Consider the following 24623-nt stretch of genomic DNA (forward strand, 5'->3'; position numbering starts at 1 on the left):
TCCTGGATGACTCAGGATTCAGTTTCTCCACAGGACAGGAGCAGACCTACTCTGTGTCTGCTCCAGTCCCAGGGACCAGGCAGGGGCGGAAGGGCTAATTCTTCTTTTAATGAGCAGTAGTTGTCGGTATGTCTCCTTTGCCTTAGATACAATCTACCATACTAAGCATGCAAATCACAAATGTATAAACTAGCTTACTTTACTGCAGACTTTCCGGCAGACCCTCTGTCTTCAGGGACCTTACTTAGTTCTTCACATCCTTGCTCCGTTTATTCTCCTGAATCCAAGGATCTTCCTTATTCTTGTCAGTTAGCCTATGCCGTCAGTGGCAGACCTAGTTTTTAAACTGTATTTTATCCAGCACTCTGAGGATTTAATAAAAGGGGTTTTCAGAACATCTTAGCTGTCATCTAACCCAAAAGAGAAAATGAAGTATCTCTTCATTTCTACTTCTGTAACTAGAACATTCTGCCATATATAAAGCTGCCAAGTCAAGAAATGGAATTAATTTCACAAGTCTTTTATATGCTATAAAATGTTATATGAAAATTAATTAATATTTCATCCTCATAGAATGTTTTAAAAAGTTAAGTAGATGTCAGACGTCATCTATTACCACTGATTTAAGTGTCATGTGGCTTTATCCATAGCTGGAATAAAACATGACCTCAGTATGAAGGTTTTTCCTGTAATTTTCTTTTTGAAGTAACTGGTATACTTCTATTGAAGTAAGATGGACAGTAACCGAACTGGTGAAAGTAGAAGTTAAATTATGTAAACAGTTTCTTTTGGCTAATTATGCTGCTAACTTCTGCTTTTACTAAACATAACAAAAGCTGACATTTCTAAAACTTTAAATGAAAAAATATCTAAATTCTTTTCCAGAACATAATCTCTAAAATGCAAAGTAGTCTACTTTCAAATATTCAAGGATCACTACAGAAGTCCTAGGATATGAGATAAATAAATTCATATTCAGCCCTCCAGTATTTACTGGGGAACTATATGTGCAAGGCATGAAAAATTAACCAGAGGTTAATTTCAGAGGCAGATGGATGCTGCTGTGGCCTAAGGGCTCTGTACTGAGCCTGGCTACACTCCTGAGAGACTGCTCAGCTGGCCATGGCGATCCTGCATTGGATCCTTCTTGATGTGGTCAAGGTGAATTACAAAATAGTCATCTGCATCATCAAGGCTAAGGGAAGTTTAGAAAAAAAAAGATTTAGCTGACACCGCCACAATTCAGTGAAGTAAGACTATCTGAGAACTTTGACTCACACTACCCTGCACTGATTGTTTGTGCATCAAGCACTAGAAGGGGCTGAGAGATAGCTGTCAAACATTTTAGTGCAAGTGTGTATTGCACACATGAAGGTCAGAAGACAACTTGCAGGAGCCAGTTCTCTCTTTCCACATGTGTACTCAGGTGGTCAATCTTGGCAGCAAGTACCTTTATCCACCAAGCCATCTTGCTGGCCTCAATCATATTTTTAACTGCTGATGTTTTCTAGCTTTTATTAATACCAGGAGATGAGCTGTACTTAGAAAATTCCAACATTTTTAAAAAGCTTTTGCCTACTGAAAAAGGCTGAAAAATCATGAAAAGACTAGCATGAAATTTCACCAAATAGTGATGGATATCTCATCTTTATGATAGTCATGTGACAGCTTGAAGAATAAGTACATTTTTCCTAAGAACCATATAGAGTAAGAACTATTTGTAGATGCTGTTTGTTTGTAAGTTGCTCTGTTTGAAATAGTGCTAATGAATTAAATTAAATTTATCTGAAACCTAAGAACTCTATGCCTGAGAAAGTTATAATGCAGTGTGTTCTGTGTCAAGTACAGCATGGAGTAGTACTGTTTTATTCTTTAAATAATACAGTTTGCCATAAGTCTAAAAGTTGTAAGGAATTAATTATCTTGTAATTTAGGCAAGAAAAGAATGGTTCTCACTGTATTGTTTTAATAAGCTTCAAAGTTTACTAACGACATTCTCCTGCCATTGTTCTAACTGTCCCATACGTTAGTTAGCATGTTCCTTAGTGTGCTTTGAAGGTGGATCCCTGAATCTCTCAGACAGTTAGGGCTTAAGACTTAACTTAAAAGTACCTGACTAGATGGTACTTCAATTTAAATATGCAGTTTCCCCACCTGGTCCCCAAGTTATGATACTGTTTTGTAAGGCTTGGGACCATTAGAAGATGAAGTCTAGCTGAAAAACACGAATCCCTGGGGGATGGACCCTGAGGATTATAGTCTCACCTAAGCATCTGGCAAAGCACGTGTGCCCTACTTCCTGACCCACAGAGATGTGAGCAAGTTGCCTGTGTCATGCTTCTGCCACTATGACCACCACTATACCCTGTCACCATGAAACTATTAAGTAAAATAAACCCTTCCTCCCTCTACCAGTGTTTGCCAGGTAACTAGTCAGAGCCACAAGAGAGACATGAATACCAATGGTGAATACAGACTGAGACAGCTTTTATGGAATAACGGTGTTTTCTAGTAATGAGTTAATAATCAAAATATAACACTCAGTTTAAACCAAACAGCATTCATGTTCATGTTACCCAAAAGAAAATCTACTTTAATTATTTAATTTTGTAAACATATGAAGCTCTATAAAACTTATCACCTTAGAGTGATAAGGAGCAGTAAATGAATGCAGAGAGGCTAGAGAGCTAGCAGTGTTAGATTAATGAGGCTTCAGTATTTTAATATGAGTATTTTTAAAATTTCCATCTTAGTTCTCAGAGAGGAAGTAAATGGGTATCTATGAGTTTGAGGTCAGTCAGGTCTACATGGCAAGTTCCAGACCAGCAAGGCCTACAAAAACAAAAACAACCAAACAAAAACAAACAAAAAAACCCAAAGCAGATGATGATGATAAAAAACAATAGTTAAGAAAAAATTTCTATTTTAAGATCTTTGTATTAGGTATTATAAGTAGATTTCACTTATGAAATACCTTAGTCTTCCTGCAACTAAAATAAAGGCAATGATGGGGAAGTATTTATCCAAAGCCCATTTTCCTGAAATAGCAATAAACAAGGAAAAAGTGTGCCAGGGCTATTAAATTCCTGTAGCATATGCTGCCCCAGCATCAGACTGTGCCTTCCATTTAAAAAAGGCCACATTGGGTTTATCCTGGGATGCCAAGAACACAAGGCTGGGTCAGGTGTCAGCAAATGAGCAGGTAAACATAAACTACACATGAACAGACAGAGGCCACAGACATCTGAGAGTCCCAACATGTTTCCTGTGTGTTTCCTTGGTTGTGAGTCAAACAAGTGGGCTAAGTACCAGGTGAGGAATATCCTGTGGCACTATCTAACTTCCCTTCTCCCGAAATGGGAAAGCAAGCTCCCAACTGCTCTGGTGGAAAAACTGGTTTAGCTGAGAAGCTCTTCAAAACACCAAGATGCTACAAAATCTGCAAACAACATGGACAAAAAGTGAAATTTATACTTGTAATATTTTTCTGCCTCAGATTTCTAACTGATATATGAATTGTTAAACCCAACCTTCAGTAAACAAACAAAATTACTGTCACATCAAAGACAACTTAAAACTGGAGAAAATATAGGAGGGAATTTATATAATTGTTATGCAAAATATTTGAAATTATGCATGACTTTTTGTAAAAAACATCTGAAAATGGACAATAAATCCACTAATATAACTTACTCATTTGGCCAGACAACAAAAACTATTATTTTTTCCTTGAAGATTAATCTAAGTGATTTTACATGTAATAGAATGATAAAAATTAGATAACAAATGTTGACAAGGATGTGGAAACCCTCGAACCCTTCCATACTGTTCACAAGAATATAAATGGCGCAGACATTTTGGGAACAGTCTAGCAGCTCCTCAAGAACTTACAGACTTGCTATTTAAACTAGCAGTTTGCTCCTAGGAATATACTCAAGAAACGGAAACCTAGGTTGACATGAAACCCTGCGTCTGATGCTCACAGCACTCAGGTTTCCAATCTCAGATAGGAAGTGAGAACAACTCCAATGTCACTGTCCTAGTCTCACTCCTGCTGCTGTGATAAAACGTCTTAACAAAAAGCAACATGGGAGGAAGAGGGTTAATTACAGTTTACAGTCACAGTCTATCATTGTAGGGCAGTCGAGCAGGAATGAGCAACAGCCAGTCCCATCGCATCCACAGTCAAGAGCAGAGAGCGACAGATGCATGCTTTTGCTTACTTATTTCAATTTCTCCATTTTCAAAACAGTTCAGGAACCTCTACTAGGGAATGGTGCCACACACACACTGGGCTTGGTCTTCCCACACCAATTAACTTAAGGCAACAGACATGCCCACCCATCTAATGCAGATAACGCACTGTCAGACTGCCATTCCAGGGTATTACAGGTTTTATCAAGCTGACAAGTAAAGCTAACCTTCACTGTCATCAGCTGATGAACAGATGAGGAAAATGTGGTATAGTCATACAATGCACTCCTTGGTCATAAAGGGAAAGAGGTGCTATCTGCTACAACATTCATTAACCCAGAGAACACTACACTGTATCAAAGAAGCCAGTCATCAAAATCCACATATTATATGAATCCACTTATAAGAAATGTCAAAAAAAAAAAGAAAGAAATGTCCAGAATAACTTGGTGGTTGTTAGGACAGAGTGGATGGTAAGTTTACAAAGTAACAGCTAAAGTACTTGAGGTTTCTTCTTGAGGTTGAATCAAAAAGTTCTGGAACTCATCATGGCTATGGCTGGGCAGCTCTAAATACACTGGAAGCATACACTGCACACTTCAAACGGGTAGACTGCATGACACATGCACTGTATCTCAATTAAGCTGTCACCAAAAAGAAAAGCTAGGAAAAGACAACACACTCTGTGAGCAGAACTTGACCTGAAAAGTTTTTGACAATATGTTGCAAACACTATTTTTAAGGGAGCCATTCACCATGGTCTGGACTTGTTTCCCCTTTGAGTAGATAGGTAGTGTACTACCTTGGAAACAGGAAACAAAGGTAGGAATAACCAACATTACTTTGATATTTCAAAAGCATTCTTTCTTGTGAATTAGATAAGGTGAGGCTAATCTTGTTCCTGAAAAATATACTTCTATAAATAATCCAGAGGGGAGTGGGCACTAGAAAATCCTCAAGTTGATTTAACACTAAGACCTTTTCTGGCATCATAGCCTTAGCTGGTAAGAATACACCATCAGGCTTGTTCGTTGGTACTTATAAAAGGTGGCTCTATGCTGTATGCTAAAAAACTACAGATGGCTATAAAACAAATCTTTGTATGACAGGACACAAAGCACAAAAGCTCACTACTGTCATGTGAACACAAATGTATGTGATGCTAGGCAAGGTAAGCGATGCTAGAAGCCCAGACTTCTCTCCTGCTGGAGAGCTATAGTAGCCACTTCCTACCAGACCCGAAAAATCTAAAAAGGCAGATGCTCCTTAAACTGTGAAGTTAAACTTTAGTGGGAAAGAAAACTGGTCTGTTCCCTAAGCCCTTGCTTCTCCTTCCATGGAAGTGGGCACAGTCTGCTAATGACAGAAAAAGAGGCTTCCTCATTAGGACTTGATAGAGAAGAATGAGAATAGCAAGCTCTTCTGGCTCTGGTAACTGTGTGGTAACTGCAGAGCAGGATATTCCAGGGCCAGGACAGGCACTCACTGATAAAACCAGCTACAAGACTGGCAGGGCCCATGTCTTACTTTGTGACTTAACTAGAGAAGAGTGACAGTGGAGCATGACACTGCACATAGGCTCTTCTGAGTGCAGGATATGATGCTATACCTCCTGCAAGACCAGTCCAACTTCTTAACAACAGAAGTTGAGGCAGAGAATTTTCAAAGACACAGGAAACAATAAAGCCCAAAATACAAGATCACCAAGACATCATATCATGCTACTGTTTGAGGATACATCCCAGAGGTTTTTCTCTATGTGAATACAAGTAGGCATTAATATAACTGTCTCCATTATATAATTGTACAGTGTATATTCTTCTCTATGACTGTTTTTAATTTATGACTTGGAAAAGCTTTCTAAAATGTTAATGAATACAGATCACTTCAATCTTACATACACGATGGAACATAAATAGAACTCGGCTTCAATTAGCCAGACTCTTAAGTGTTGGGTTAATGAAGGGAAGGATCCTGACTTTGTTCATTATCACAGTGATGTGCCCTGAATTACAACAGTCTTAAAAGAAGACTGAATAAATCAATCAACATAAATCACTTTATAAGATGGCATATAATAAGCTCTCCATATATGCTAGTGACTTCTAAAGACTAATTTATATTCCCAACACATAAGACTAAAAGGGCTTTCTTTGTTTTTGGCTTGTTTGTAGGATAAGGTCTTGCTTTATGTAGCTCAGGTTAGCCTGAAACTCTGGTTTTAGTGTTGTTCAGGCATCTCACACACTGGGACTGAACCAGAAAAAAGAGATTCTTTAGTTTTCTTACTGGACTCCTCATGCTTCTAAAACTGTCAATGACTTCCGCAGGAAGGATATCAATCCTATGTCACAGAATAACAAATACTTGTTGTTCTTGAAAAGGGGGAATAAACCTGAAATTTACCTCCAGTTCCTAGGACCTTCAGCAGCTCAAAATTTTCAATTCCCACCTTCTCTGCATGTCCTGTTAAGTTGGCTAAAGAGAAAAAAAAGAAAGAAAATTAAAGGGGTTGGCAACAAAAGGAGTCACTGGGGACTTTGGGAGTATCAGAAAGTTCTGTTTCTTAACCTGGACTTTTTCTTCATAATTACTTATTAAATTGTACGGCTGTATTTTGTATCTTAATTTTAATAAAACCACTGGATGATGGTGGCACAAGCATTTAAATTCAGCACTTAGGGTGGGGGATGAGGGGAACGCAGATGGATCTCGAGTTTGAGTTTGAGGCCAGCTTGATCTACAGCGTGAGTTCCTGTGTAGACAGGGCTACACAGAAAAAACTTGTCTCCCCCCCCCAAAAAAAAAGAAAAGAAAGAAAAAAGAAAGACAAAAAAGAAAAAGAAAGAAAAAAGAAAAAGAAGGAAGTTTTTCTTAAAACAAACAAAAACTATAATACAGAGGTAGTTTTATAGTGAAAACTGGATAGACTGACAAGTATTATTTATGCAACAAATACTAAGTGTGTAACTACCATGCTAGATCCTGGGCTACATTCTAGTTCCATTTGTGCCACTAAGATTATGGGCATGAGCTAATAAACACTAGCTATGTGCACTGTCTCAGCCCCCCTTCTGAAGTCAGTGCATTAGCTAGAGAATTGTAAGACTCCGGCCAGCGCTAGAATTCTAGGGGTGGCTTAAATATACACACTCTTCAAAACATAGTCTCTCCTAAATAAGCAAAAGAAGAATCTGTTTCAAGTGAGCATTTCCCATAGTATTTCCACTGGGTTCTAGTCCTGCCCAATTACAAGTGAAAAGGCTGGAGAAGGGTGGGTAATGGGATACTCTGGTGGCAAAAAACAGTTGGCTTTAGCAGAGTTAAATGGCTTCTTTCCCACAGGACCTCACAGATCTTGTACTTTAAGGCTGAGATACTGCAGTCTTAAAACTCATTGAACAAAGTACTCTTTATAATAATGCCTATGGATATTATGTAAACTAGCTTTCTGTAAACGTCATCAAGAATGTTTGATCCAACTACTAGATCTACCACCTAAATGCTGTGCACCCTTCAACAAGTTATTTCTCCATATGTCGGTTCCCAGTAATGTAAGATGTGGACAATTAACAACAGTCACAAACTCTACGCCTACAGCATACTGGTGTCTACAGTCTACTTTGAAAGCATTAGAAAGCTACGGTGGACTGGTGGATGAACATAAACAGCTATGTCATAAGCCAGATATAAGAAGTACAGAATGCAGACAGTGAGTATAAAGGGTATTCGACATACAAATCTTTCAAAATGTCTAAAAATTAACAGAAAATAGAAAGAGACCTACCTCATAGAGTTGTAATGAGGATTGAATGAGTCAAATTTCATACAGTAAATTTATACTGTACTTGATGTATACAAGTCAAGTGTTTATAAATAAACTTTGAAACCTAACTGTTTGCTTTCAGACTTGGGGACAAGGGACTGAGGTGCATATTTTACATACCAAAGTAGATCTGGCCTCCAGGTTCTCCCAGCATCCCTCAGTCCCTCCCTGGCATATCCTGTCCTCAACCCTGAACTCTCCAGCTCAGGAACTGGGCTGCCCTTCCCCCAGAGGTTCTTCCCTGTATAATCTAGACACTTTGTTTCCCAGTGCTCTCCTTCTCTCTCTTCTTTTCTCCTCTCTATGCCAATGCCCTTTCTCTTTCTCTTCCCACCTTCTCTTCCCATAGTGACTTCTCTGGTCTTGGTCCAGACCAGTAAACTTGCCCAAGAGCAGCTTCCCAGTAAACCTCCATTTAGTGTAACCTAATCTGGTTTGAACTGGCTCATTTCACTCAGGGAGATAAACATCAGTAACCTCAAGAAAATTCGGCTCAAGGAAGGAACTGCAGAGCTACAAGGCTGAGGCAGTAAGTAACTTCAGTATATCGTCAAAGTTTAACTAGATTCATATTTTAAATTAAGTTCTTAATTATTTTAAAGGGACAGTAAGTCTTATCAGATCAATGGGTCTAACCAGCTCACCATGACTAAGGTTTCTGTTTGGGGTATGTGGTGGTTTGGATAAAAAAGGCCCCCATAAGGTCATATATTTGTATGATTAGCCCCCAGTTGATGAACTGTTTGGAAAGGATTAGTGAAGGGGTTAGTGAAGGGGTCAGCTGAGGAACAGAGAGGCTAATTAACAGTCCTGGTCAGCTCAGGAAAGTGTGCCCCCCCCAAGAGAGAGACTAATCAGCATTTCTCAGATAACAGGGGAGAAGACAGACCTGGCCTGTGGGTAGGGGAGACCCAGAGCACATGGACACATATCACAGGACGGACCCTTGGTCACCCACAGACAAGGGAAGTCCCTGCCACCTCATTCCCTAAAGACCAATCAGTTTAAAAGTCACATTGTTCTGCCAATCACATTGTGCATAGCTGCTGTTTCTCTATGCTACCCCTGGAGACTGTATAAATGTCTGATGAACGAGCTACACAGGGTTGCCTCTCCTTCTGGATGCAGGATGACCACAGCATGCTGGAACAATAAAATTCCTCTTGCTTTTGCAACGATTCCCTACTCTGCGTTGTTCACTCAGGGGGTCCCCGGTAAACTAAGGCTCATCAGAGACTTACATTAGGAAGCATGTTCTGGCTGGAAAAAGTACTGAGGAAAGCTGCCTATGTGAGATTTGAGGTTCCAAAATCCCACACAAAGTCTAGTGTCTGCAGCCCACCCCACCCTCCATGCCTGCTGCCTATGGATCAGGATGGAAAGCTCTTGCCTACTGCTCAGCACCATTCCTGCCATGATGATGAACCCAGCATCTGAAACTATAGGCAAGTCCCCAATTAAATGCTTTCTCTGATAAGAGCTGCCTTGGTCGTGGTGTCTCTTCATAGCAATAGAACAGTAATTAAGACAGGGAACAGGATTTTTTTTTAAAAAAAAAAGCAAACAGTAATATTTTATTACAATTACAGAGATTCTGAAACAAACATATACTCAAAATGTGAGTCTAAATAGTTCTCACTTCTATGCTATTGTTTTGTACAATTAAAGCCTTTGAACACGAAGCACTAAAAGGAAACTATTTTTTTCTTAATTAAATTGTTAGCCTCAAGAACAAGATCTCAGACTTCCAAATAAAAATACTAACACTATTAAATAAGACTTAAAATATTTACAGATTTTATGTCAACTTAGAGGTGAAATAAACATACCAACTCATAACTGTTTTCTACATTTATGAGACAGTCACAAGGCTTAATAAGTCCAAATCACGTTGCTCAGAAGATGAGCTTCAGGCCTGGAACCAAGGCACCAGAGCTAGCACAGCTGGAGCAGTTACAATTGCCCACTGTCCTTTTTCCCATCACAAAGGTGATGGCACTTTACTGTGGTTGTAAGAGGAGAACAGCCTTTGTTTCTTCTCCTATTCAGAGTATGCCTCCAGCACACACTCCTTTCCTAGTTCTCTCCACAGGTAAGAGGGGTCAGTAAGCCTGGGTAAGTCCAAAATTCTGAAAGAAAACTCAAAATTACATTGCTTTCAATACATGAATGGGGGAGGGGCAGCTAGAGTTACTATGTTAAAAAGATCAGCTGCTGACTGAGACAGACACAGATACTTATACTTACACCCAGCCATTGGACTGAAGTGGTGCCGGGTGTGTGTGTGTGAGAGTGTGAGTGTGTGTGTGAGTGTGTGTGTGTGTACGTGCGCAAACTGTGGTTGAATTAGGGAAAGACTGGAAGAAGCTGAAGAAGCCAGCTACCCCATAGGAAGACCAGCAGTCTCAACTAACCTGGACCTGAGATCTGTCAGACACTAGGCCACCAACCAGGCAGCATACACAAGCTGGCCCAACAATTCCCCCTCAACCCCCAGCCATATACAACAGAGGACTTCCTGCTCTGGCCTCAGTGGGAGAAGATGAACCTAACCCTCGAGAGACTTGAGACCCAAAGTGAATGAGGAAGTCTGGTGGGGGTCGGGGGGAGATATCCTCTTGGAGACAAGAGGGGAGTAGGAATGGGATGAGGAACTGTGGGAAGGCGGACTGGGAGGGAGGGCAAATACTGAACTGTAAAAAAATAAAAGTAACAATAATAAAAAGATAGGTGCTACACAGGTCTTCTTTTTCTTTTCATGTATTAGTTATTTACTGACTCATGTGTATGAGTTGTGGCACGTATGTGACAATCAGAGCATATCTTCTGGTAACCAGCTCTCTCTTTACCATGTGGGTCCCCATCATCAAACAGGTTTTCAGTCACTGCAGCAAGCACCTTTACTTGTTAATTGAGTAGTTTTGACTCAAATTTCCAGCATGGCCTGACTTCTTAGGGAAGACAGACAGCTGGTTCTCTTGTTAATTCTTCCTCAGTGTGTATGGCCGTTAACAAAGCAGGTGAGGTTCTCCTGATGCTATGTTTTGAATAGTTTGTTTGTTTGTTTGTTTGTTTGACAAGAGGATAACAGGATGAATATGTTGACAATATACTCCATACATCTATAAAATTGTCAACATTTAAATAAAAAAATTTCTAAAAAGAGTCAGGGAAGAATGTTTCTTTTCTTGTTCTGCTCTCTGCCACATGAGAAAGGAGTCATCAGGGACTACAGCTGACAATGTCTGATCCTGGGCATTTCAGCCTCCAGAAGGGAGTCATAGCTATTTACTAAATTTGTTGTTGTTGTTTGGGAACATATTTTGGTTTTAGGTAAGGTCACTTAGATAAACTCACTTTGTAGTCCAGGTGGGCCTAAAATTATGTAATTCAGGCTAGCTTCAAATCAGTAGCAATTCTGCTTGGACCTCTCAGGTACTGTAAGTACGACTGTGAGCCCCATTCCCAACTTGTATGTCAATGGTCTTTTTATTATGGAAGTCTAAATAAGACAACTAGAGTTCACTAGTTCTTCTCCCTTCCAACCTTATAAGCCACATGCTTAGATACGCTGGTACTAAGATTATGACTAGACAGAGCCGGTTAGAAAAGAGAAAGTCTCACTTAGGTTGTAAACCTAAACTTCCTGCAAAATTCATATAATAGTTCTATACTGACATGCTGGAAGTACACACAATTATTGCTAAGGTGATATTCTGATTCCCAGAACTGATTGCTGTTGTGCATGGACAGGTCCTTTGTGCATGGACAGTTCCTTTGTGCATGGACAGGTCCTTTGTGGGTCTGAGGGTTAAAAGAGCAGACTACAAGATCAGAGTTTGGGCATTTCTGGTTATAACTGCAAAATGACACCAAAGCACACCTTAGCCTAACCCCTAAAAGTGTTAACTCCCTCCCTCATAAACACCACCTTCTGAATCTCACTATTTTTAAGTGCATCAACAGACTTAAGAACATAAACTGAAGCTGGTCAGTTGGTCGGCAGGAATCTGAGCTTTCAGAGTTTCAGAGCTGGGATTGAATGTGGTACCCACAGGAGGTAAGCATTTAAATATAGTAAAGCTGGATTAAAATATTTTAGATCTTTTTAAGGTCTCCTATATGTCTCTACTGTTAATTAACTGAATCAAGGCAGCAGGATCTCTTGAGTTCAAATCCAGCCTAGTCTACAAAATGAATTCTAGGCCAAGTGGGGTTACTTAGTGAGACCCTACCTAAAAATACATAAATAGAATTTTCCATCTTTCTGATCACAGTTTCCCCTCCTCCATCTCCTTCCAGAAACACCCACCCCAATCCCGTCTGGTTTGAACCTGTGTTGTCCCTGTGCATGCTGCACTGTCTCTATGTGTTCTTATGTGTGTCAGTCTTACTGCAACTGGAAGACACCGTGTCCTGTGTCTTGCATCCTCTCTTACAATCTTTCTGCCTCCACTCCAATGTAGCTCCCTGCATTTATAGTTTTTCTTAAAGTAATACATTACTGAGCTTAATCTAAATATTAGAAAAAGAGAGGAGTAAACAATTTCAATGCTTTCCCAAAACAAGTCTAACTAAATACTTTTCTCATTAAAACATGCTGAAAATCCTTTACTTCTTGATTAGCATTATTTTCTTAAAATGCATGTTCTTTGGCTCAGTAATCCTCGTTGAAATGGAATTTAACTACTCTCTTCACAGGCACATCAAATGATGTTTTTTAAATGTCAAAACTCAAATAATCACTAAAATGATTCACTTTTAAAACAGTCTGATTTATTAACAAGTCATAAAGAAAAAAACCTTTCCTTACATAATAGGTTTAAAAGAATTATTTCCTAAGCAGTATGTGGGGTATGTCTACAGCTGCAACACTAGGGAGGTGAGGCAGGACTGCAATTTTAAACTGTCCTGGTCTACACAAAGTGAAATCCTGTCTCCAAGAGAGAGAAAGGGGAAAAGAGAGAAAATGAGTTCTTTGCACCATCATTTGATTCTTTCGGCCCTCTCAGGATGGTATTTGATAAACACATACTGATACAGCCGCATGCAGTTTGGGAAACTATGACTGGCCTATCATGTCAATCTTCCTTGCAGTAAGATCCAGGTGACAAAGTTGACTCTCTTAGTCATTTTAAGTACCAGCCACTATTGGGCTGGAGAGATGGCTCACCAGTTAAGAACACGGACTGCTCTTCCAGAGGTCCTGAGTTCAATTCCCAGCAACCACATGATGGCTCACAACCATCTGTAATGGGATCTGATCCCCTCTTCTGGTGTGTCTGAAGACAGCTACAGTGTATTCATATAAATAAATAAATAAATAAATAAATAAATAAATAAATAATATTTTTTAAAAAGTACCAGTCACTGTTACTAACCACACTCATTCTGTTGTGCAGCCACCACCACCAGCTGTAGAACTTCCATCTTGTGAAACCAAAAGCCCTATGATAGATAAGTAGCCACTCCTCAAACCCCCTTGCCCCTGACAACCAATACTGTACTCGCTGTATCTATGATTTTGGCTACTCCATGTGTCTTTATTTAGGTGGAATCACACCTTACTGTGGCTAGCTTATTTTACTAAGCATAAAGTCTCTAAATTTCATCCACGTTAAAGCATGTGTCCAATTTTTCTCCCTTTTTAAAACTAAGTAGTATACCATTGTATGTATATGCTACATTTGCTTGTAAATTTATCTGTCAATAGTCATGTGGGTTGCTTTCCAATTATTAGCTATGAACATGGAGACTGCTTTCAAATATTATATAGACAGAAATCTTAGAGAAAGTGGAAGTACTACTGGTAATTGTTTTTATTTTTTTTTTAAGGGATTTCCACATTACTTTCCATCAAGGCTGTTACACAGCTTTTAAATTTCCAGGAATACTGCACAAGGTCGAGTTCTCCATAACTCACCAGCACTTGCTACTTTATTTTTTATAATAGTCATCTTGCAAGCTATAAGATCAAAACTGAAGTCATTTAAAAAGCATTACTTTAAAAAAAAACTTTCACCCCATATTTAAATAATTTTTATTATCCAGGATCACTGTTTTAAAAAAAGAGAATATTAAATAGGTTTAAAGTATACTTTCAGTTTAAGAGACGGGCCAGCGGTTAAGAACTTAAGTTTGCTTCTCAGCACCCTTGTTAAGAGCACACCGCCACCTGTTAACTCCAGCTCCAAGAGACCTAACATCCTTCTCTATTTTCTTCAGGTACTGGCACCCACATACATGTGCATGCATGCACATATGCACAACACCAATATAGATAAATAAAATAAATGTAAATGTTAAAAAATAATTAAGCAGATCTTTAAAATATGTCATAACCCTATACTTCAAAAATAGCATTAATTTTTACCATATTCTTCAGGGCAATTTCAGTCACAAATCTGTGACTGATGAATAGTTTCTTAATCCAACTTTCTAGACAATTCAATTATCAAACATAATTTATAATACTTATCACCCATAATCTTTTTCTTAAGTTGTAAATGTTTAACTGAGAATTCTCCACTCATGTGGAAAAAACAATCACTAAAACAGACTTTTCATTCTGTTGCCATAGTTTCTGCTAAACACATGTAATCCAATGTGTTAAAATCATTTGATTACATCCATTTGATTATATTCACTTATGTTAAAACTATGAGAGGTTTAATTTTTTAAATATGCTTCTGAAAATTCAAATTCAAGTAGAAATAAGAATAATGTTTTGAAGCCATTTCAAATGTTTCATGCTATATAATTAGTTAACGCTGATTTAGTTAACAAATTAATCCTATATTAAATTTGCATGACTATATGAGAAATATAAATTAGTAGGCTAATGAACTCTATAACATGTCCAGCATTATCATCACATGGAACTAGTCAGAAAGTCACTGTCACTATATAGCCCTCATCCACTCATTGCAGAAAAGTTTACAAACTCCTAGTGTGTAGGCTTGGTCTGAAGGGGTACAGCTCAATGATAGACTATTTGTTTACCATGCGTCATGGTCCTGGATTCAGCTCTTTGTACCACAAAAGAGGTTGGGGAATGGCTAAGGAATTACAGGTGAGAAAGATGCCAGAATAAAGCACCTAGGCAGGAGTAATTATTTCCCTAATAGATGAGGAGGAGGGCTGTTTTCATAAACTATATTATATGGAAAACTTTTATAATGTAAAAAAGGCACATGAGACTAGCTGACTTAATACCTAGAATGTCCAACTAATTGGTCTTAATTAAATCTGTAAGTAATAACAGCTTTTAACATGCTAAAAATAATGCTTCAGAAAAAGTTACTCTGGCAATAGTTTACTATGGAGCTACAAGCAAAGAAAACCAACCTCAATGCTGAAAGATGGCGAGGTTACTGAAATAAGCTGTATATATGTGAGTAAGCGTCTGGCCTGAATACAAACTAGAATGAGAAGGAAAGAATGAATCCAAGAATCATTTTAATGTTCATTTCAAACAGAAAACCACTGAATAACTGCCTTGAATGCTGAGACTACAAAAAGCAAACATCTGGTCATCACTTTCAAAGATTCATTGAAATCCTGTGGTGGGTACCGCCACAATGGAAATCAGTGTGGAGAGTTTTAAAAAAGCTAAAAGAGCATCCACTATAACCCAGCTAGACCACTCCTTGGCATACATCCAAAGAACTTAATATCTTTCTACAGAAATACTTGCTCAGCCATTTTTCTCTACTGGCTTCAGCTATGGGCTGAATATTTGTGTACTTTCAAAAAAATGAATGTGGAAATGTAATCGCAAATGTGATGGTACTAAGTGATGGTGCTCTCAAGAAGTGATTAGGGCTCCACCCTTATGAGTGAGGTAACCATCCTTATACAGGAGCTTGAAAGAGCCTATGTGAGGACATAGCAAGAAGGGCTACCTGTGATGTAGAGCTCTTACTGGACACCTAGTCTGCCAGTGCTTTGATCTTGAACATCCTGAACTGGGAGGAACAAATTTATATTGTTTACAAATGCCTAATCCACCTATTCTGTTATAGCCCAAACAGACTAACAGAGCCCCACAGTACAAGAAATGTAAGCTTGGTAAATAGCTGTGTTAATGAAGGTAAAAGAGAAGACGATCTGGAGTTTCAATACTGATTGTAAAGTGATGGTAGAACATCCCAAAGGGCTGGTGTGCTCATTCTAGATGAGAAACTAAAGTCCTGTGCAGACATCTGAACAAAGTTATAAGGAGAGGACTAGAGCTAAAACTTAAATTAAGAACAACTTTTAAGAGGACACACACACACACGAACAAACAAACAAACTAACCCCATAGTTATTACCTGGAGTTTTAAGGCAAGAAGAAAAAGATGGACACAAAAACAGCTGCCACCTGAATCTAAGCAAATAGAGAGAGCATCAGTAAAGAGTAGTGCTGAAGTCAGAACAGCAGGATGATACAGATGTGTGAAGACTGAGGTGCCCTAACTCTGGGGGGGGGGGGCCTCTTTTCTTTTTTAGGATTGTTAACAGAAGGATGCTTGAGTATTCCCCAGGCAGGAAGTAAAGAAATCCAGCAGAGCAAAAGAGCCTGTGCATGCATTCTGTCTCCCAGCTGTAGACTAGATGTGATACTGTTTGAAGTTACTCACTTGACTTCCCCAGCTGTAGCTCTAATGACAGACTGTAACTCTGAACTGTAAGCTGAAACAAACTCCTTTCTCCCTTAAGTCAACACGATGGAGATGAAACTAGGATCTAGAAGAACAAATATTGCCCCTTCCACAATATTCACAATTCAATGCTGTCAAACTGCCACTAGATAGTTCCTTATCACTCTGAGCAATGTTGCTATATTAGGTTTCTGCTATATCAGTGCTGGCCTCTGCTGGAAGCAGGCTGCATACTTGCCATCAGCTGTAGCCAGATTGGCTTCCAGAGTAAGACTCCATGTTGCTGAGCCCATGTATGATCCCCACACTTTTTACCATAGCCGTTTTGCTCATTAGTCTCTTGAACCATACTGTATTATTAGTATCTTTTTCTGTTGAGTTTAAATTTTTGGTGGGCACTGATATATGACACAAATATCATCACGACTTTTCTCTTAAAAAGTCCTAATCACAAACCTCATCAGGCTTCCTAGTCTCTACTTTCTTTTTTTTTTTTATTGGATGTTTTATTTACATTTCATATGTTGTCCCCTACCCCATCCCCCACCCACCCAGGAACCCCCTATCCCCTCACCCCTCCTCCTTCTTCTATGTGGATATAACCCCTACCTACCCCCCCACTCCCACCTCCACACCCTCAAAATTCCCACCCCCTGGGGCATCCAGCCTTCATGAGGTCAAGGATCTCTTCTTCCACCTATGCCCAGCAGGGCCCTCCACTCTTACATATTCAGTTGAAGCCATGGATCCCTCCCTAAGTGCTCCCAGGCTGGTGGTTTAGACCCTGGGAGCTCTGGTTGGTTGGTATTGTTGCTCTCCTCATGGTGCTGCAAACCCTTTCAGCTCCTTCAGTCTTCACTCTAACTCCTCCATTGGGAACCCCATTATCAGTTCAATGGCTAGTTGTGAGCATCTGCCTCTGAATATGTCAGACTCTTGAAGACCTCTGAGGAGACATCCATATCAGGCTCTTTTCAGCATGTACTTCCTGACTTCCACATCAGCATCTACCTTTGGTGACTGCACATGGGATGGATACTCAGGTGGAAAGGTCTTCAGATGCCCCCTCCTTCAGTTTCTGTCCCTCACTTTGTCTCCATATTTGCTCCCTTGAATATTTTGTTGCTCCTTCTAAGAAGGACCGAATCACCCCCACTTGGTCTTCCTTCTTTATGAGCTTCATGTGGCCTGTGAGTTGCATCTTGGGCATTTCAAGGTTCTGGGCTAATATCCAATAATCAGTGAGTGAATACCATGTGTGTTCTTTTGTGATTGGCTTACTTCACTCAGGATGATAATTTCTAGTTCCATCCATTTACCTAGGAAACTCTCGAATTCATTGTTTTTAATAGCTGAGTAATACTCCATTGTGTAAATATACCACATCTTTTGAATCCATTCCTCAGTTGAAGGACATCTGGGTTCTGGCTATTATAAATAAGGCTGCTATGAACATAGTTGAGCATATGTCCTTGTTATATGTTCAAGCATCTTCTGGGTATATGCCTAGGAGTGGTATAGCTGGATCCTCAGGTAATGCTATGTCCAATTTTCTGAGGAACCACCACACTGATTTCCAAAGTGGTTGCACCATCTTGCAGTCCCACCAACAATGGAGGAGTGTTCCTCTTTCTCTACAGGCTACTTTCTAACGGTGTTCCAGCTAACCTGACTAGTGAGCCAGACTAATGGCTATCTAGTCCACAAGTTAGTGTAGAATCATACATGATCTACCCCATATGTGATCATGATTCTTTCCAAGCAAAGTAAATATCCACATACACTACTCAAGAGTCCACCACTTCTAAAATCTCTTCACTACTGCTTGGCAGGGATGTCTCAGAAAGACGTGGTAAAGCTACAAATGCCCTCTTTGATGCGGTACCTGAGTATCATGCAGAAACATTATAAGCTATGTCTTAATTTCCTATACCTCTGTCAAGTAACCATTAAAGACTGTCCATGAGATCACAGCCACAGGCAGGAAGAAGAAGACACCAATTTAACAGGAATGAGAAACATGAGTATTCAGGCCACTTCATGTAACGTTACCTTCAGAACTTGTTGGCTCAATATACAACTTTCATTTCATGATAGAATGCAGCTTTGAATGCCTACCTTTGTGAAGGGAAGTGTGCTAAACTTGAAACCCACCAATTTAAGTATTACTCTCACAACAAGTCTTTTGGTTTGGTTTTGTTTCTTTTTTTAAAAAAGATATTATTTGTTGTATGTATATGAGTACACTGGTATGTCAGACACACCAGAAGAGGACATCAGATCCCATCACAAATGGTTGTGAGCCACCATGTGGTTGCTGCAACTTGAACTCAGGACCTCTGGAAGAGAGGTCAGTGCTCTTAATCACTGAGCCATCTCTCCAACCCTCACAACAAGTCTTAAAGAAATATCCAGAATAGTGCTTGACCACTGTCTGGGTACCCTAGATCCAAAAACTAACAGTACTGAATGCACTGTGTGTATACATATGAGCTCTTATGCATAAATAAGAAAAAGACAAATACTGTAGAATGCTAAAAAATTAGGGGGAAGAGCTGCACATAGGGGTACACGCTTGTAATTCTAGTGCTTGGGAGGTAGAAGCCAGAGAACTTGGAGTTCAAGGCCAATGTCAGCTGTAAGAACAGTCTGGACTACTTGAAACATTATCTCAAAACATAAACAAGCAAACGAATAAGAGTAAATAAATACATGATTCCTTTATATTTTGAATTAATCAAAGTAGTTGTCTGGTTACTTTTGCATCTTGGAAGTTAGTTCTTTTAACATAATTTTTTAATTGACTACTATATACTAGACGTGTGTTTAGAAATACAAAGACATATAACTTACTGCAGGGCAGCAATGTGCTAACATAACATCTTGTAAGAAAATTAGAAGCATTGCTTAACTGGTTTTAGAGTTCATACAACGCCTGAAATAAGAAAAGTAGGGGTGCCTGTGCCTGTAACTCTTTACCAATTTGACCTTTTCTTTGAAGTTGAAAAACTGGAGCTAGAGCATGGGTTTGGTTGACAGTAAAACTGAGGCAAGAAGGAGGCTATGTATTAGTTTCTTTGGCCCCTGGTTTTCACAGCATCAGATTATATAATCTGTTGTGAGTTAAAATTAACATTTTAAAGTAGAATTATTATTAATAAATGAGCTGTCAGTAGCCCTTTGAAAGTTTTAGAGCTGTAAGCACAAATTATTCCAAATGAACATGTGATTCAAGGTTGCTACATTTAGTACCAATAGAATTCAAATTGGCTCTATTAGCAGCATGTAGTCTGGAAAACAGCAAAAGGGAAAGGTGTTGATAAGTACTTTCTCACAGTAGAATTGAGTGCAGAGGTGACAAGAGAACTGGAATGGAAACATGAGGTTATAACTCAGAAGGAACAAAAAGCTACTGCACTTTCATGGATCAAGCTGAAATCTGATCCTTGGGAACATTACTTGAGAGAAAAACTGACATCTTGCATGAAAGAACTCAAAATATGTATAAAATAAATAAAAATAATTTTGGTAGTACTTCAGAAGCGATATACATGTCTTGTTTTAATGAATTTATCATTTGTACAAAAGCTAATTTTTCTTGCCAAATACTAAAGTATGATTTCTGTTGTAAATGAAAATCTGAATTTACTAAGAAATGCTGTGTTGAGTGTAAACAGGATAGATCTGTTCTATATCTATTCTAGAGTCAGATCTGAGGCATGGCTATCTGAAATCTACATATCAAATGGTTAATAATTTATGAGCTAACAATAGGAAAATGCATTTTTAAAAATAAATCTCTTCAAACATCTCTACACATTCTTTTTGATTTGGAGTATTGTTCCCTAAGTTATCTTTTTAAAAATAATTTTGTAAGTACTTAAAGTTCAGTCACATTACACAGCCAGGAAACGCAGTAACTAAATGTAAAGTTCTCTTAAATAAAGTTGTGTCTTATAATAGCTACAAGATAACAAGTAATTTGATTACAGTAAAAGATTTACTGCTGACAGGCAATCTTCATTTTGAAAGGCTATATACATTTCATGTCTTTCTAAGCTCATACAGCTTATGTTCACGGGATCTAAACATCTGCATAAAACTGCACATAACAGTGATGTGCTATAAAATCACACCACTGAAGCAAAGCCAAAGAAAACTGGCAACATATTAGAATAAGACTTTACTAAACACAATTTTTAAATCCCTAATACTTTATAGGATCTCAGAATCACTTAAGGGTTATATCACTGCCTTAATGAAATGAGCGTAGGATAGTTTGTCAGAAGCCAGTAATTAGTAATTCCCAATGTCTTCTTTAGTGCAGAACTGGTTAAATAACATATTTAAGGAATTTGTTTTTCTTCTCTTTCCCGTCTTCCTGGGGCCTGTTACAGTCTTGCCATTTGCACATTTACTGTTGTATTAATCAGTACACGGTGTGCTGGATCCACCTTAGTTCCAGCTGTCTTCTACACTATAGCTTCTAGTCTTTCTAAGGTACAACTGTCTTGTTACTCTACTTAAAGTCTTCCAGACTCACACACATTCTCTCTCAAGCTGGTTCCCTCCTGATGGTGTCCTGTGCTTGATTGCTCGTTGCTCCTGGTGATCTGAGTCTATACTCAGTACACACTTCCAGTCTTGCAATCTTCTGTTGTCTTGGTGACTTTCTATGTCTTTCCTGACTTTCAGGTTTTTTCCCCTACCCTCAGCAATCTGACATCACCAAACTTTCAGGTGCTTTCTTGTACTCATCAGTACACTATTTACTTGAAATATCCTAATGTTTAGATCTGATCACTGTCTTGAGTGTAAATAGGGCAGTAAATAGTCCTAAGTGTCTCCTCTGGACTTCCTGGTGCCTGGGCTCAGAGGGATCTGTTTTACTTCTGTCAGTGCTTAGTACAACACCGGATACAAGTAAACACTCAGGATTGTATCTGCTCAATTGGTAGCTTGTATAATTACATGCCGAGTATGATGACTACATGAAATACAAGACACAGCTAGAAAAGTAAAACATCACAGCAGAAAGCAGCAGAATTGTTTGTATAGAGGAAACTGCACTGGGAATACTGTCTTAATGCCATGCTCCTTTCCAATGGCAGGGAGCACCATGAGTGTGGACATTAGCTAGGACCCAGGCCTGAAGCAGGAGAGGGTACCCCCTTCCCTCAGGCCAGATGATACAGATGGATGCAAATACTGCTTCTTTGTGCTTCTTTCTGGCCTTGCCAGACAGAGCAGCTGCTATTGCCTGTGCCCTACACCTCTGCCTTTCTTCACACTTAATTGCTGAAGTCTAGAATGCTTTATCTGGAATATGATTGTTTCTCCTACTACAAGGGTAAACAAGACTCATTCAGTAGCTGAACCTATGCAGTACAGAAAAGAAATAGTACAGAATAGCTCTGAGGGTTCACAGAAGCTGAGGGAAACCCTGGCAGATAGTGAAGGCACTGTACCTGCACAGTCCTCAGCACTAAGGAAAAGAGTCCACTTGTCATAGTAAAGGGGGGGCTGGCAAGCCCCACCTAACTAGGGCACAACAGCAAAGACAAAATGAGCAAACAAAAGTGACAACAGTAGCATGAGAAAAGTGGGCTGACCACAGATTTTAGGTGGACACTCTCCACCATCCCCGTTACAGTTCATAATAAAAGGAAAGTTACTATGAGGGCCATATCTTTACTACATTGATGCTTCTTGACTTGCAATAGGCTTATGTTCTTGATAAACCAGTCTTAAGTGGAAAATACCTAAAGAATTAAAAAAAAAAGCCCTGAATACATACACCCTGCTTTATACTCTACCTTAACAATATAGCACATGGCAGAAAATCAAAGAATTCTCCTCGTGGGTGTTGGGTTGGCTGAGATTCAACAAGGACATAAGGCTCTTAGCAGAGAGAAAACAGGACTGAATCATGTATCACTATCCAGGAGAGAGACTGAAATGAAAACTTCACAGTATGAACATTAGTCGCTATCACACCATCATCCATAGATCTCATCTGTAGATCAAAGTAAACCGTGTTGACCACCGAGTGTCCTGGGCCATATGTACACCCTCTACAGCATTTTCAAGTAAGAAGCTGCACAATTCCTTTATTTTGTCAAAATAAAATTCCTTTATTTTGTCTTTTGTCCGATTTCACCTGGCAGAGGTTTCCAAATTTTGTTTCTTATGACTAACTTCTTGAAGAACAGTGGCCTGGGTTATGACTTGTCTAAAATGTTGTCTGCCATGCTCTCAGGATTTGGGTTGTAAGTGTCCAGTACTTAAGTAACATGCTTCTCGGTGTTATCACAGCCAGCAGCATCTAATGTCAGGCTATCTAATGTTAGTTTTACTCACCCAGGCCAAATGCTGTCCAGGCTCTCCACTATGTTGGTACTGATTCTCCCCATATAATAAGCAACCCATTCAGAAATACTATAAGACCATTAAAATATCCTGTTCATCATTGTCTTAGGGTTTCCACTACTATGAAGAGACATCATGACCTAGGCACCACTTATAAAGGACAACATCTACTTGAAACTGGATCAGAGTTTCAGTCTGTTATCATCATGGCAGAAAGCATAGCAGTGTCCAGGCAGGCATGGCACTGGAGGAGGTAAGAGTTCTACATCTTGTTCCAAAGGCAACCAAGAGAAGACTATCTTTCAGGCAACTAGGAGGAGAGCCTCTTCTGCACTGGGTAGAGCTTGAAAGTCCATCCCCACAGTGATGCACTTCCAACGAGGCCATACCTCCTAATAATGCTACTTCCCATGGGCCAAGTATATGTAAAATGCCACAATCGCCAAATCTCAAGACCTGGATTTGATAGTCACTGATGATTCTCACCCAAGCCTAATGAGTACAAAACAGTGGTTTTCCAACTCTTCCACTCATTCCAAGCTTAGCAGCCAATACCATTCTGTGGAGAATTTGCTTACAATCTCCTCATATAGCAAACTATTTGGATATAAAATTAGTTGACATTAAACCTGTACAGTGGCATAAGGCATCTTATGAACAAATAAGCATATGGCCTACTTATCCTAAGCAAATAAGAATGAGAGTACAAATGTCAGTCTAACCGAATGATGAAACCCAAGTATTATGTTGAAGCAACAGAATATGAATTATGCCAATAATACTCATGTCTCTAGGTGTTATAAAAGCCTGGCCTGTCATGGAACCACCCAACCATTTTGCATTAAATAAGCTGTCTTTCCAAGAATCCGCAGCAACTAGAGGACACAGGTGGTGGTTAAAGAAGAAAAGACATTTGAGAACTCATGTTCTATATACTTCTTACAATTAAGTCTTTTTTGATTCCTGGGATTATTTTCTTGGGTAGTTTACTTTTTCTTCTTGCTGTGTTTATGTTAGATCGTCTTTACTTTTATCCATTCCAATCATTTTTAACTCTGAAAAAAAAACACTTTTTTTCTTACTGCATCTCCTTTTAAAAGAATTATTTATTTTATGTATGTGAGTACATGTTACTGTCTTCAGACACATAAGAAGAAGGCATCGGATTCCATTACAGATGGTTGTAAGCCACCACGTGGTTACTAGGAATTGAACTCAGGACCCCTAGAAGAACAGTCAGTGCTCTTAACTGCTGAGCCATCTCTCCAGCCCCTGTATTTCCTATTTTTAAAAATCAATGTTTCTTTGTTTTTTTCAATGTCTGTATTAAAACTGTATTGAAATCTATTATCTGTTCCTCCTTGGAGACTATATAAACATAGCTGCCATTTTTTTTCCTTATTCCTTTTCCCAGAATCCAGCTTATTCTCACTGCATTTTCTTTTTTGTAAATCTATTTCTTTCTTAAGCTTGTTCTTGTTTTTTCTGCATCACCTAATCCTTGCCTGAAGATATTTATTCAAGATGTTCTTGTTTTTATCTGCACAGTGTGGAAACCTGTTTTGATTTGTTATTTTCTGGTTTATTAT

At 39.0% G+C, this 24623-nt stretch overlaps 1 protein-coding gene across 1 annotated transcript in view; it reads right to left on the reverse strand.

Moving 5' to 3' along the window:
- Rps6ka5 (ribosomal protein S6 kinase A5) overlaps positions 1–24623 on the reverse strand; it is a 174677-nt gene that overhangs the window by 125461 nt on the left and 24593 nt on the right. Inside the window, exon 2 of the mRNA XM_028777257.1 lies at positions 6601–6672. Coding sequence (XP_028633090.1) covers positions 6601–6672 — 72 coding nt within the window. The remainder of the gene's footprint in view (positions 1–6600; positions 6673–24623) is intronic.

The sequence above is a fragment of the Grammomys surdaster genome, unplaced genomic scaffold, assembly GCF_004785775.1.
Source record: "Grammomys surdaster isolate TR1022 unplaced genomic scaffold, NIH_TR_1.0 279, whole genome shotgun sequence".
Classification (NCBI taxonomy): Eukaryota; Metazoa; Chordata; class Mammalia; order Rodentia; family Muridae; genus Grammomys; species Grammomys surdaster.